Here is a 14145-nt window from a genome sequence, read left to right as displayed (position 1 = left end):
TAGAAATTAAGTTATCCATAAGACTGTTTCATGATCTAAATGTAGAAATATCCAAATCTATTTTACTTTTCCAAAATAAAAATTTTAGTTTAGTTATTTTTATAAAAGTGATTTTCTTGTGTGTAGTACATGTAGCTGATAGATTAATTGTCCGTAAATAGAAAGTTAAGTCAATCTATCACTGTACCATTGCATAAAACTGACTAGTTTCAGAGAATCTTCTTACTATAACATTTAACTGCTATACTAAATTATTAATTTGAAGTGTATATATTTTTATTATTATTTATATATACCTCCCCTGAAATGAGTGATAGTGAATTGGAGAATATAGGATATAAATCTGTGTTGCAGACTTTGGGGAAAAAATTAAAATTATACTGAAAATACTAAATTGAGCATTGTAATTGATATAGACAAAAATAGAAAAAGATTACAATTGAGAAAGTTCTTTAAGAGTAGGAAAGACATGAGATTGGCCTTGAAGGATTAGTGAATGTTTATCAATGACTTGCTGGGATGAATATGCTTATAAGAAGTAAGTAAAAAAATGTTTAGATGGGTGAAGGATTTCATGCTTCAGTACTTAAAAATGTTTATTAAGGTTTGCAGAGTCTGCCCTGAGTTTAGTTCCTTAGCACCTACTACTTATAGCAGTATGCACCCATAACAATGGAAATCAAAGCTATGCTCATGGGCCATAGTCTGATGCTCTATTCACAGCAACAGGAGACTCCATCTCAGTGAAGGTGGAAGAATAGCACAGAACCTTGAGGGTGTGCTCTGACCTCCACACATGTGCTCCATGCATGCGTGGATGTGTATGTACATACAAATAATTTTTAGATGTTATAATTATGCAAATAGAATAATGTATGCATATTCACCATTGCTTATGAAATGGAGGGTCCTATTAGAGAGGACCTCACCAAAAAAAATAGTACTTGAACTGAGTTAAGGAATGAATAAAATAAAAATAGATTGGGTGTTGGGAGGGGCAGGCACTGAAGTTCAAGATGGAGAAATGAACTCATAGAGGACTAATATGCTATACTGGCTTTAGAATTTATGTTAGAAATAATGGAATCTGTTAAGGATGACATTATTAACTGTTCTTTTGTATTTTCAATTAAACCAGTCACTGAGCCACTTCTGTAGGCTATGCAATTGTAATTAGATACCTTTTTGTTGTACTGGTACTATATTAAGATTTACAGTTCAAGTATAAATGTTCTGTTGGCTGTTTTGTGATATTCCTTTTGGCAAAATAATCAGTATAAATACAATTGTGATTCCCTCCTCTCTTTATAATTAAATTTACACAGCGAGAAAATGTCATTGAATATAAACACTGTCTGATCACAAAAAATGAGAATAGAGAATACAACCTCAGTGGGACTAAGAAGAACTTCAGTAACCTGAAAGATCTTTTGAATTGCTACCAGATGGAAACTGTTCGCTCAGACAGCATAATTTTCCAGTTTACTAAATGCTGTCCCCCAAAGCCTAAAGGTAAAATCATTCTTTAGTTACTTTAGAAGTATTGATCATGGACCATGTGTGTGGTGGTATATCATAAATATATTAATTTCAAAGCAGTTGCAAATGAATATTGTCTCATTCTCTTATACAGTTATTATCAAGTAGAATTATATATACTTTGGCTTGAGTTGTCTACAAGTCACTTGAGGCTCATTTTTTTTTTTTCAAAAATGGCATTTAAAGATAATGGGACAATCCTAGTGCCAAATTCTTGTGTTTTAAGTAAACATTTTTAGGATTTTAATTTCTTTTTAAAATAAATATCATAAGATTGGAACTTTCTTAAAATATCATTTTAAAGTTCCCAGAAAATTATATTAGTTAAGGAAATGGTTATAATTATGAATGTATGACATACTGGTAAGAGTATATCAAAGTTCAAAATAAACCCCAAAAGTAATTTTCCCTAAAAATGATGTACAATAAGCAGCTACCAATAATTTCCTACATATGAAACATTCATTTTACTCATCTTTGGAGCAATTTATATTTTCAGTCTGTTTGATATGTATAATCGCACATACATATTTTTTTTTCTTTCAGATAAATCAAACCTTTTGGTCTTTAGAACAAATGGTGTTTCTGATGTTCCAACCTCACCAACATTACATAGGCATAATAATATTAACCAAATGGTTTTTCACAAAATCAGAAATGAAGACTTGGTATTTGTAAGTCCAAACATGAGATTTTCTTTTTTCTTTCTTTCTTTCTTTTTTTTTTTTTTTTGGTTTTTCAAGGTAGGGTCTCACTCTAACCCAGGCTGACCTGGAATTCACTCAGGAGTCTCAGGGTGGCCTCGAACTCCTACCTCTGCCTCCCAAGTGCTGGGATTAAAGGCGTGCGCCACCACGCTCAGCTCAAACATGAGTTTTTAATTAAAATTTAGAAACATATAGGGAGTTAATCCAGTAATCAGCAAACCAAACAAACATAAAATTATAACTTCATATAATTTTCAAGTAAAATATAGAGTTACCTTTAAAAACACATTATTTAAAAATATTAAAAATTTTAGGGAAAAAGACATAGAAATGAAAAATTCATTGATTGTATTGACAATTTAAATGAAATGGGCAGATTTAAAAGCAGATTATTTCCTGCTGAATTGAAAGATGGCCTTAAGAAGCTGGTGATGTAGCTCAGAGGTAGATTCTTGTTTTGCATGCACAAGGCCCTGAATTCAACTCCCAGCACTGCAAACTTAACAATGACAACAAATCTCAGGTTTAATTTTAGCAAATGACTCACATGTTATTCCAGCACTTAAGAGACTGAGGTAGGATGATCTGAAGTTTGAGGCCAGCATAGGGTGCAATAGGGAGTTTTGGCCAGCCTCAGAAACATAGTGACAGACACTGTTTTAAGACAGGATAGGTAGGTAAGGAAGGTATGGAGACAGAGAGACAGACAGACACAGTAACAGAGAGCAAAAAAAAAAAAAAAAAAAAAAAAAAAGGCATGGATTTTCATGTAATAGGAAGCAAAGAAATGCTAGGGAACCCTCACAGTTACAAAAGTAGTAAGTTGTAGAGCTTATATTTTAAACAGGTAATTCTTCAGCATGCCGGCTTGCAGCATTTATTCTGTAAGAATTGCTAGTTTTGGTACTAGTGGTATTAGTTTTTGCTTTACATACATTTACTATGTTTCATATTTCAGTGCTTTCATGTATATATTGGTTTATGCTTCATACATATTCATATACTTTTCATATATATATATATATATATATATATGTATATATATTTTTTTTTTCAAAGCAACTCTGGTAAAATTTGTTGTTGTCATTATTTCTTATATAAAGAGACCAAATCATGCTGTGAGTTCAAGGCTGGGCTGAGATACATAGTGAGACTCTTATCTCCAAAAGAAAGGCAAAGAAAGAAGGAAATATAGAGAAAGACCAAGGCATCTGTAGCACAGAGACAGTAAATAGCTTGTACAAGGTCAAACAATAATCAATAAGGAAAAGGCATTCTACCACTATTATACCTCACAGTTCTGCCTTTATATTAAAATTGTAGGAAAAGCAAAAAGAAAGGGATCCTTTCTAAACAGACTTAGATAAGTTGGAGTCGAAAGACACTACCTTTATTTTCTGCTTTTTGTTGCTATTCAAATAAGAATAAAGAATTTGGAACTTCAAATTTAGATTTAGTTTGGAAGAGAAATATTTGCTTATTTAAGTTTTTGTCTTTGAATGTATTTTCAAAATACTACATTTTCTCTCACCTATTTTTCCTTTTAAAGAATGAAAGCCTTGGCCAAGGTACTTTTACAAAAATTTTTAAAGGTATAAGAAGAGAAGTGGGAGACTATGGTCAACTACATGAAACTGAAGTTCTTTTAAAAGTTCTGGATAAAGCACATAGAAACTATTCAGAGGTGGGTATGATCATGTGGTTTGCACTATAAGAAAAGATATTCAAATATAAGTGCTTAATGTTTCATATATACAACTTTTCAAAATTACTAATTCATTAAAAAAATTACTATTTGTGTGTAGGGAGAGGGCCATGCCATAATCTCCTGCCACTGCAAATGAATGCTAGACAGTAATACCACTTTTGTATCTGGATAACATGGGTGGAAATTGAACCTGGGCCAGCAGGCTTTGAAAACAAGTACCTTCAGTCACTGAGCCATCTTCTCAGCTCTGTAAAAATTGTCATTCTTTTTTCAGTTATCATTCTTAAGAATATACTTATACTTTTCAAAGGATGCATGGTAATGGGACTATTGAACATTATGGGATTTTTAAAACAATAGATTATTAGAACAAATTACTAGTAGAATTATACTATAGGTCTGATTAAATATTTGCATGTGCTGAGGCAGCAAGCTACTCAGAGCTTTATGGTTCTGTATAAGTTCCTCCACGATTTCTTCTCCTGAAGAAAAGGTTTGGAAGGAGCACTGAGGGCAACATGGATGCTTCTGGGAATCATGTAGAAGCTGCTAGCAGACTCCCAGTAGCAGCGTCCAGAGCCCGGAGCATAACAGAATGTCACCAAACATGGCAGAGTACACTTTTATAATCTTTAAAATGCTTGAAGGATGTCACTGGAAGATGTTATGAAACAATCAGGCCAAAGATTTCTAATCCAGAATACCATGGTGTTGATATGATCCTCTGGACAATCGTAACCTAAGTTTTAGTCAAGGATTAGCAGAATTAGAGTGATGTTAATACCATGCTAGTAGCCTGATAAAGGTGTTGCAGCTTATCTGTACAGAGGCTATTCTTAGCTGCTTAGCAACCATTATTTAAACTTACATCATTTTATCTCAGTTCCGTATCAGTACATCTGTTCTCTATTCTGAGTGTTATAGGTCTAAACCTGTTGGAGTTGCGTTATTTATGCAATCTACCACGTCATTCTACCATAATTACTTTCTCTGATTCTTTTCTCAATATCCCAGACTTAGGGGTTTCCACAAAATGAATCCTGACATAAGATTGATGGCATTTGTGAGTCCATATACAGGGAACAATGTACAATGTTACTGTATCATAAGGCAGAGAGTATCTTTCAGAACTGTTCATACTTATGAATCTCAGTGAAGAATAATTCTTTACAGTTTCTTGTTTTTTCTTTCCCTTAGTCTTTCTTTGAAGCAGCAAGCATGATGAGTCAGCTTTCACACAAGCATTTGGTTTTAAATTATGGAGTATGTGTCTGTGGAGAGGAGAGTAAGTAAAGCCACTGGGTTTCTTATATTAATGTCATGACTCAGAAAATATTTGTTATTTAGATAGAAAATCTAATGTCAGGATCACAGTTAAGTATCAGTATGAAACACAGAATTAAATATTATTGAACTTGAAAGCATTGTAGAAATGTTATATCTTGTGAAAAAGGAAACCAATGTTTAAAGTTAAAATTAAGACAGTTAATATCTAAGTAATATCTAAGTAATGGAGTATTATAGTAAACAAATGCAACCTTTTATGCTACCATATAAATATAGATTATACATGGTTCACATAGCATTGAAACACTAAGCCCTGACACTACAAACTTACTTGGATTTATGAAACAAAACGTAACAATGACAGTCTGGATTATTAGTGAAAATGACTGAAGTGATTGAATATCAATGCTAGATATAGTTTTCAGTGTTGGGTAATTGTATATATTACATTATATTATATTATCATTATATATAATTCTATGTTATATGTAAATTGTTTAGATTTCTCCCACCTCTTGATATTGTGAATAAACTAAACACTAAAAATACAATGTTGTATATCTATTAAGTTTTCTTTAAACTAGTGAATTTTGCTTTCTTTAATTTCTTTACCTATAATATCTACAAATAACATATTTATGAAAGTTTGAATTATGTATTTTTAATTGCACACATACTCAAAATTTATTATTTTTATTATTACCTATATTTTAATGCAGATATTCTGGTTCAGGAGTTTGTAAAATTTGGATCACTAGATACATATCTGAAAAAAAACAGAAATTCTATAAATATATTATGGAAACTTGGAGTGGCTAAACAGTTAGCATGGGCCATGCATTTTCTAGTAAGTAATTATATTTTAACCAAATTTTATTGTTTTAGCCTATGAAGGAATGTAATTATTTTGACTTTCCAATAAGAAATAAATTTTGGGGGTGGATACTGAGCCATTCTATAATTTTTGTTAGGTGATATGTATATATGTATGTATATATATATATACACACATACATACATACATATACAAATACATATAATGTGTGTGTGTAAAAATAACTTTTGGGAAAAACAAATTTGACATTCTATTAATCTCTTAGAAATACTGCTAGATAATCTATAGTTGATATTACTTAGGTTTAGAAAATTTAACAAAAATTTGTAAAAATGTGTTTGCTGCTGTTGATGGGCAGAAAGATCTTTGTGCTATTTATAGATAGTTGGCTACTGTGTTCATTGAGAAAGCAGTATTGGCAGAGGTACAGATTATCAGAATACCCCCCAGTTATCAGATGTCTCACAAGGTACCAGTATTGAACTGATAGCAGCGTTTCTTTCTTTTCTTTTCTTTCTTTCTTTTTTGTTTTTTGTTGTTGTTGTTTTTTCGAGGTAGGATCTCACTTTGGCTCAGGCTGACCTGGAATTCACTATGTAGTCTCAGGGTGGCCTCAAACTCACAGTGATCCTTCTACCTGTGCCTCCTGAGTGCTAGGATTTAAAGGTGTGCACCAACATGCCTGGCTTAATGTTTCTTAATGTAATCCACAATCTAGAAGTATATATCATTAGAAACATCTCCTTTAGAAGGTGAAGTAGTAATTAATTTACTTCATTATGGGTATTGTTTATTGTGTCAACTGAAGTGGAGAATAATGGACTGGGGAGAGAGCTTAGTCAGCAAAGTGCTTGCTTTGCAGCATTAGGATCTGAGTTTGTACCTCCAGCTCCCTCTTAGAAACTGGGTGTGGTGTTGTGTACCTGTAACTCTGGCACTGGAGAGGTGAAGAATTCAGGATCCTTGCGATTGCTGGCTAGTTAATATAGCCAAATTTGTGAGCCCTGGGTTTCATGAGAGACCCTGTCCCAGAAAATAAGGTGGAGTACCATTGAATAAGACATCTGGCATCAACCTTTGGCCTACACACACACACACACACACACACACACACACATATAAACACACATGCATGCATACCATATACATGCAGTCTTGAGCGTATTAAATGCTCATGTATTTGTGGAATGATGTAAATGTATGTGCATTTAATTTTAATAGGAAGAAAAAGCCCTGATTCATGGAAATGTATGTGCTAAAAATGTTCTGCTTATCAGAGAGGAAGACAGGAAGACAAGAAATCCTCCTTTCATCAAACTTAGTGATCCTGGCATTAGCATTACAGTTTTGCCAAAGGACAGTAAGTTCTACAGAAACTGCATTTAATGTTGTTTTATTGGAGAGGTGGCATAAAAGTCATGTTGTTACTATTCCTTTAATTCTTTTTATTTGTTCTTGATTATTAGTAACATTTAGTTAATATAGCAGTTTAAATTATGTTATAGCTAAATCCTGTTCTCTAGCGATTTCTTTTTTTTTTTTTCTTCTATAAGCATGCCATCATGGGCCGTGAGATTCTTCTTAAAAGCATTTTTAATCTCTAAATTACATAAGATAAGGTTTGATTTTTATTGTGAAGCTTTATAATCTTTGAGTCATAGTGAATTTTTAATTCTTTTCCTTTAGTTACTAATTTTTTTAAAAAAAAAAAGTATCCTGTATGTCAAGATCTTACTTATCCAGCTAAATTTGATTCTTGAAACCTTATTAAAAATTATGTGTCAGTCTTAATACAATAAGCTAAATTTTAGGCAAGATTGGGCACATTCAGGGTGATAAGGCTGTTGACAATAAGCTAATATTCAGACAAGATTGGGCATATTCAGTGTGGTAGGACTGTAGACAATAAGCTAAATTTCAGACCAATAGGTTTTTCTTTTTTTTTGTCCAAATTATATTACAGTTGTTTCATTATCTTAGCTAATTGTTGATATTTTATTAATTTATTTATTTGAGAGAGGTAGAAAGAGGCAGATCGAGAGAATAGGCATGCTAGGGCCTCTAGCCACTGCAAATGAACTCCAGATGCATATGCCACCATGTGCATCTATCTTCTGGCTTACGTGGATACTGAGGAATTACTTTGGCTTTACAGGCAAGTGCCTTAACCACAAAATCATCTCCCCAACCTTAGCTAACTTTTTTTTTAGGCAAGCCCAAGAAACTGGCCTTTTTTTTTTTTTTTTTAAATAATGAGAGAGAGGGAAAGAGACATGAAGGGAGATGGAGAGAGAATTGGCACACCAGGGCTTTCAGCCACTGTAAATGAACTCCAGACATGTGCACCACCTGTGCATCTGGCTTACGTGGGTTCTGGGGAATCAAGTCAAACTTGGGTCCTTATGTTTCACAGGTAAATGCCTGAAGTGCTAAGCCATTTTTCCATCCCCTTAGCTATTTTTTTTAACTGAGCATATTAAATTGAAAATCTAAATGATCAATTCTGTACAGTATCCTTTATGAGTCAATGGCACTTAAATTTGATGGTTTACCCCATAGTATATATAGCAATAATAATAGGGCAGTAGCATAGCAAAATCTTACAGTCTTAGATCAGAGATAAGTTTAAGACCTTAGATCTTAGATTAGAGAAAATTTTACCCTTGTGAATGAGAAGGAAAAGGTGTGTGGTAAAGGCAAGAGGAACCAATGGTCTTCTTAATCTATGATTATAGAACAATATTTGTATTGCTCTACCAGAACATACCAAGAGATGAGGCACAGTATCCCTCATTTTCTTATCTATTTAGCTATCTGTGTCAGAATCCCACAAGGCAGAGTTACGTTGCTGCTTCTTCCTTGAATCCCATGTTTATGGTGGTGTTGTGGACTACAGAAACTTTATTTGGAAGTCCAGTGTTTTGATTCCATACCTAGAATTTCTTGGTGTTTTATCATTTGTGTGATATAATGATAATGCCTTTGGGGTTTCATTATCTGCATGTTATTGTGGCCACTACTTCTAAATCATTAAAGCATCTATTATGTTGTAACATTAATTAGTTCTTACCTATACATTGTAAATGTTTTTAATATTGAGGGGCAATTTTAAGTCAAATTTATAACTTCTTTTTGTGGGGAAATACAGAACAAATGAAAAGAGGTAATGAATGTGCTATGCCAGCCAAGACACTATAGCTTAATAGAAAGAAATTTAACTATACAGATACTAATTCTGACCATATGGTTAACAAATTGTGTTGCTTTGGCAAATTACTCAGTCTTTATAGATCTTAATGTAGTTGTTTTAAAGGCTGTTACTGAATTACATGATTTGGAAGACCCCTTCTAGCTCTTACGCACATACCAATATGAGCAAGACCAGTCCTTCTACAATAAAAAAGACTTGATTATTCAAATGAGTTTCAAAACTGTTTGCATGTAAAATAAAATTTTATGGAGAGTAACTGTAATTTATTTCTATTGTTTAAAAGTTCTTCAGGAGAGAATACCATGGGTCCCACCAGAATGCATTGAAAATCCTAAAAATTTAAATCTAGCAACAGACAAATGGAGTTTTGGTACCACTCTGTGGGAGATCTGCAGTGGAGGAGATAAGCCTCTGAGTGCTCTAGATTCTCAAAGAGTAAGTTAATACAAACTATGAAGTTAGGAGTACTCTGTTTGTGAGCCTTCACACTTCTTTCACACGATTCAATGTTTCGTAGCCCATCAAATTATAAAAATTGATACATCATCACAGAATTTATTCATAGCATTTGGTTTTTTAATTACAGAAGCTACAGTTTTATGAAGATAAACATCAGCTTCCTGCACCAAAGTGGACAGAATTGGCAAACCTTATAAATAATTGCATGGATTATGAACCAGACTTCAGGCCTTCTTTCAGGGCCGTCATCCGAGATCTTAACAGTTTATTTACTCCAGGTATGTATTGACAGAGTCATCTTACTGATCACTGACTTTCTGCTTTTGTTGTTTTAAAAGACTATATATTAATTTCATAATTTCTCCTAAGCAGTTCTTTGATGTCTTAATTTCTTAGATTCACATGACACCTTGTATTTTGTACATATTATGATGTTCTTGATTGTGCAGTCTTTATTTCCTTGAAAGGGCTTTTCTCCTTCTAAAACCCTAATTTTACTTATTTACTAGTTTGAATGGGAAAAAGAACTCACAAAATTTGTTGCATGTCAATGGCATGGGTGTATTACACTTCAGTCGAATTTTAGCTTATCATTTAATAAGACACATGTTTATTTGGCTATACTGACTTTTTAATAGCAACCCCTTTTGATTTTTCACTAGTGATTTTCTAAATATGAGGTAGATTCATTTTTTTTTATTCTTGCCTCTTTAAAATATTAAACCAAGGCTGTAGAGATGCCTTAGTGGTTAAGGCACTTGCCTGCAAAGCCAAAGGACTAGGTTTGATTCCCTACATAAGCCAGATGCATAAGGTGGTGCGTGCATCTGGAGTTCATTTGCAGCAGCTATAGGCCCTGGCATGCCCATTCTCTCTCTATCTGCCTCTCTCTCTGTCTCTGCTTCTTTCTTTATCTCGCAAATAAATAAAAATAAAATATTAAAAGCCAGGCATGGTGATGCATGCCTTTAATCTCAGAACGTGGGAGGCAGAGGTAGGAGGATCACCGAGAGTTCAAGGCTACCCTGAGACTACTTAGTGAATTCCAGGTCAGCCTGGACAAGAATGAGACCCTACCTCGAAAAACCAAAATAAATAAATAGTAAAATAAAATATTTAAAAAATGCATATTGGACTAAATATATGTATGTCCTGAGATACTTCAGTTCTACTCACCATTTCATCACAAAAGTCCTAATAAAACTATGAACATTAAACCTACCTATTTTAAAATTTTTTTATTTTTTAATTTTTATTTATTTATTTATTTGATGGAGAAAGAGAGAATGGGCGCACCAGGGCTTCTAGCCGCTGCAAACGAACACCCGATGCGTGCGCCCCCTTGTGCATCTGGCTAACATGGGTCCTGAGGAATCAAACCCAGGTCCTTTGGCTTTACAGGCAAATGCCTTAACTGCTAAGCCATCTCTCCAGCCCAAAGCTACCTGTTTTATAAATTCTTTCTTGAAAGCCTGTCAGATTATGGATAATGACTGAAGACTCTTATCTTAGTTTCCCTGGATTATTTAGTATTACTAACTCCAGCTTTATTTTTATAGCTTGAATACATATCAGTTTTATTCACAGAGTATATTTGCCAACTTAAGATAGTACTGTTCTTTATTTGTATAGATTATGAACTATTAACAGAAAATGACATGCTACCTAACATGAGGATAGGTGCCCTTGGCTTTTCTGGTGCTTTTGAAGACAGAGATCCTACACAGTTTGAAGAGAGACACTTGAAGTTTCTACAGCAACTTGGCAAGGTATATTGTCATAAGTTTTTCAAAAGAGTATAATCATGCAACATTGTATTTGCAAACAAAAAGGCTTTTGACTCATCTCTAAAGTCTATTTTCTGCAAAAATAGTAAGGGATACTTGTATGAAATAGGCTTAACTGTCAGTTATTAGAGAAATGTTATATTTAATTAAACAACTTTCTTTACTGAAGAAAACCTTAGATCCTTTAACATGTCGTGTCATGCAGTATCTTCCAAGAGGGATGATAAGTTAGGCAATACATCACAAATGGATATGACTGTTGGACTCTTGCTTGGCTATAGGAGTTTGTAGTTCACAAGTGAGTCAGTAAAGAAGGGAAGTGGACACTTAAATGTTCTGTCTGTCTCTCTGCCTTTAGTTGTCTCAGGGAAATAATATGACTGCTTAGGGCCTAGAACATTGAATGGACTATGTTCAGTAGCAGAATCTCCATTAAAAGGTCACACACACATGCATAGCCAATGAGAAAAGGCTCTGTTCACATCAGGCCCAATCATAGTGGCTAGCTATCTCTTCCTCTAAGTTCGCTCATGCAGGGTTTTGTACCATATGTCACTATTAACTGGATTTTGGCATAAACACAATATAAAGACCTCATTTAGTTCTAGAAACTAAATTAAATGTTACAGTGGAGCTTTCCTAAAGCTAACATTGGGTTATAATAGAGAATTAGTCATCTATATTAATACCTTGTTGTCCTTTCTAATATTCAGAATATTTGAAGAGATATAGCAATGGTGAAAAGTTCAGGTATTGGGGTATTAGTTATCTAGTGCGTTGGAGCAAGTTACCCTAAAACCTAACAACAGCCCCAAACAGCAAACATTTACTAACTGCAGTTTCTATGAGTTGGGAGTCTTGGAATAATTTAGCTTGGTTGCTTTGGATGAAGGTGTTAGCTGGGCTTCCCAGTTCCATCTGAAGGCTTGACTAAGGGAAGATCTACTTTGAGACTCATGCTCATGGCTAACAGGCCTGCATCCAAAGTAACATACATGGGCTTTTGTACACAGCTGCCTTACTACATAACAGCTGTAGTTGTTTTTGTTTTGATTTTTCAAGGTAGTGTCTAACTCCAGCCCGGGCTGACCTGGAACTCACTATGCAGTCTCAGGGTGGCCTTGAACTAACAGCGATCCACCTACCTCTGCCTCCTGAGTGCTGGGATGAAAGGCATGTGCCTCCACACCCAGCTCAACAGCTGTAGTTTTTATAATGTAATGCCATATGGTAGCTCATCATTCCATTTGATCACTTCTTACTAATATACAGTATGTTAAAAATTCATTAGTTCATAGAAGACTTTTCACTTCCTCCTTTAAAAATAAAAGGGTCATCTCATTGGAAGTATTCTCTGGATCAGTTTGGGAAAATATGCTGTAGTTGTCTAAGTAATTTATTCATTTTACAAAAGTTGAGGTATAGAGAGATCTTAAATACCTTGACTGTAGTTACACAGCGAGATAGAAGCAGATGTGAGATGAGTTTTGTTTCCCTACTCATATTTCCATGCTATTTCCATTTTCTCTTGCTGTGTGTGAGTGTGTAATTGTGTGTGTGTATGATGTATGCACATGTGTACCCCATGTAGAACATCAGATGGCCTGCTCCATTGTTCTTCCACCTATTCTTGTTTGAGCCAGTCTTACTGATACCAGGATGTTGCTGCTTTTTGGAGCCTAGGAAATTGGTCTTTGCTTTCTTTTGTGGGGCTGGGGTTACAGGTGTGCATAGACATAACCAGCTGTTGATGAGTGTTCTGGAGATTCTGATTCGAATGATTTCAGGCCTTCATATTTGTGCAGGAGGCATACTTTACTGCTGAGCCTTCTCTGTAGCCCTTATGTGTTATTTCTGTGTATACTTGAGTTTGTTTGTGCACATATGCTTCAGTTACATCATTGTTATCATCTTCTTTTGGAAAATCATAAATTCTGCCATTAAGTTGCAAAGAAAATATCTTTGTATCCTCAAAGTTTTTATTTTAGTCACATAGAAAAGACTAAACTATGGCAAAAGGAGAAGTTGATGTAATACAGTTTATTCATAGACTTAATATAGTAGTTACCTTCTCATTGCTGGGATAAAGCACCTAACCAGAAGCAGATGGGAGAAAGGGGTTTATTTTACATTAGTATTTCCAGGGGAAGTTTCTTTATAGCAGGGAAACATAGCAGAGACAGCAGGGGCATCACATATTGTCATATATAAGCAGGAAGGAAGTAGTCTGAGTAAGGTAGTTATATACACTCAATAGGGCTGAATTAATAAACCTTAGGGTCGAACTCCATGACACATGCTCCACAGCAAGGCTTTACCTCCAAACTGCCTGCCACCAGCTGGGGGCCAGCTATTCAAAACTCATGAACATATGGTGTGCATTTCAATCAAACTACCACACTTCCTGTTGAACCCCTCTAAATTTGTTGTTAGTTGTATATAAATATTTTCAAACCATAAGCATTAGCCATTAAGATTACTGTTTATAATCACTGGTGACAAAACAATGAAAGCCTTAAAAATGATTTTACTTGTGATTCTGAACAAATCACTTAATTGCATGTTAGATCCACTCTTTGTACTATTACCTCTCTTAGGAAGTCTTAGCAAGT

General features: G+C 34.3%; 1 protein-coding gene across 1 annotated transcript in view; it reads left to right on the top strand.

The window, feature by feature from the left end:
• Positions 1 to 14145, top strand: part of Jak2 (Janus kinase 2) — a 102531-nt gene that overhangs the window by 68039 nt on the left and 20347 nt on the right. The window contains exons 10-18 of the mRNA XM_045153281.1: positions 1326 to 1512; positions 2086 to 2213; positions 3796 to 3930; positions 5152 to 5239; positions 5961 to 6088; positions 7298 to 7436; positions 9571 to 9722; positions 9874 to 10024; positions 11379 to 11515. Of these exons, the coding sequence (XP_045009216.1) occupies positions 1326 to 1512; positions 2086 to 2213; positions 3796 to 3930; positions 5152 to 5239; positions 5961 to 6088; positions 7298 to 7436; positions 9571 to 9722; positions 9874 to 10024; positions 11379 to 11515 (1245 nt within the window). The remainder of the gene's footprint in view (positions 1 to 1325; positions 1513 to 2085; positions 2214 to 3795; positions 3931 to 5151; positions 5240 to 5960; positions 6089 to 7297; positions 7437 to 9570; positions 9723 to 9873; positions 10025 to 11378; positions 11516 to 14145) is intronic.

The sequence above is a fragment of the Jaculus jaculus genome, chromosome 1, assembly GCF_020740685.1.
Source record: "Jaculus jaculus isolate mJacJac1 chromosome 1, mJacJac1.mat.Y.cur, whole genome shotgun sequence".
NCBI classification, from domain to species: domain Eukaryota; kingdom Metazoa; phylum Chordata; class Mammalia; order Rodentia; family Dipodidae; genus Jaculus; species Jaculus jaculus.
The sequence above is the reverse complement of the archived record's forward strand: the minus strand, read 5'-3'. Positions and strand labels throughout refer to the sequence as shown.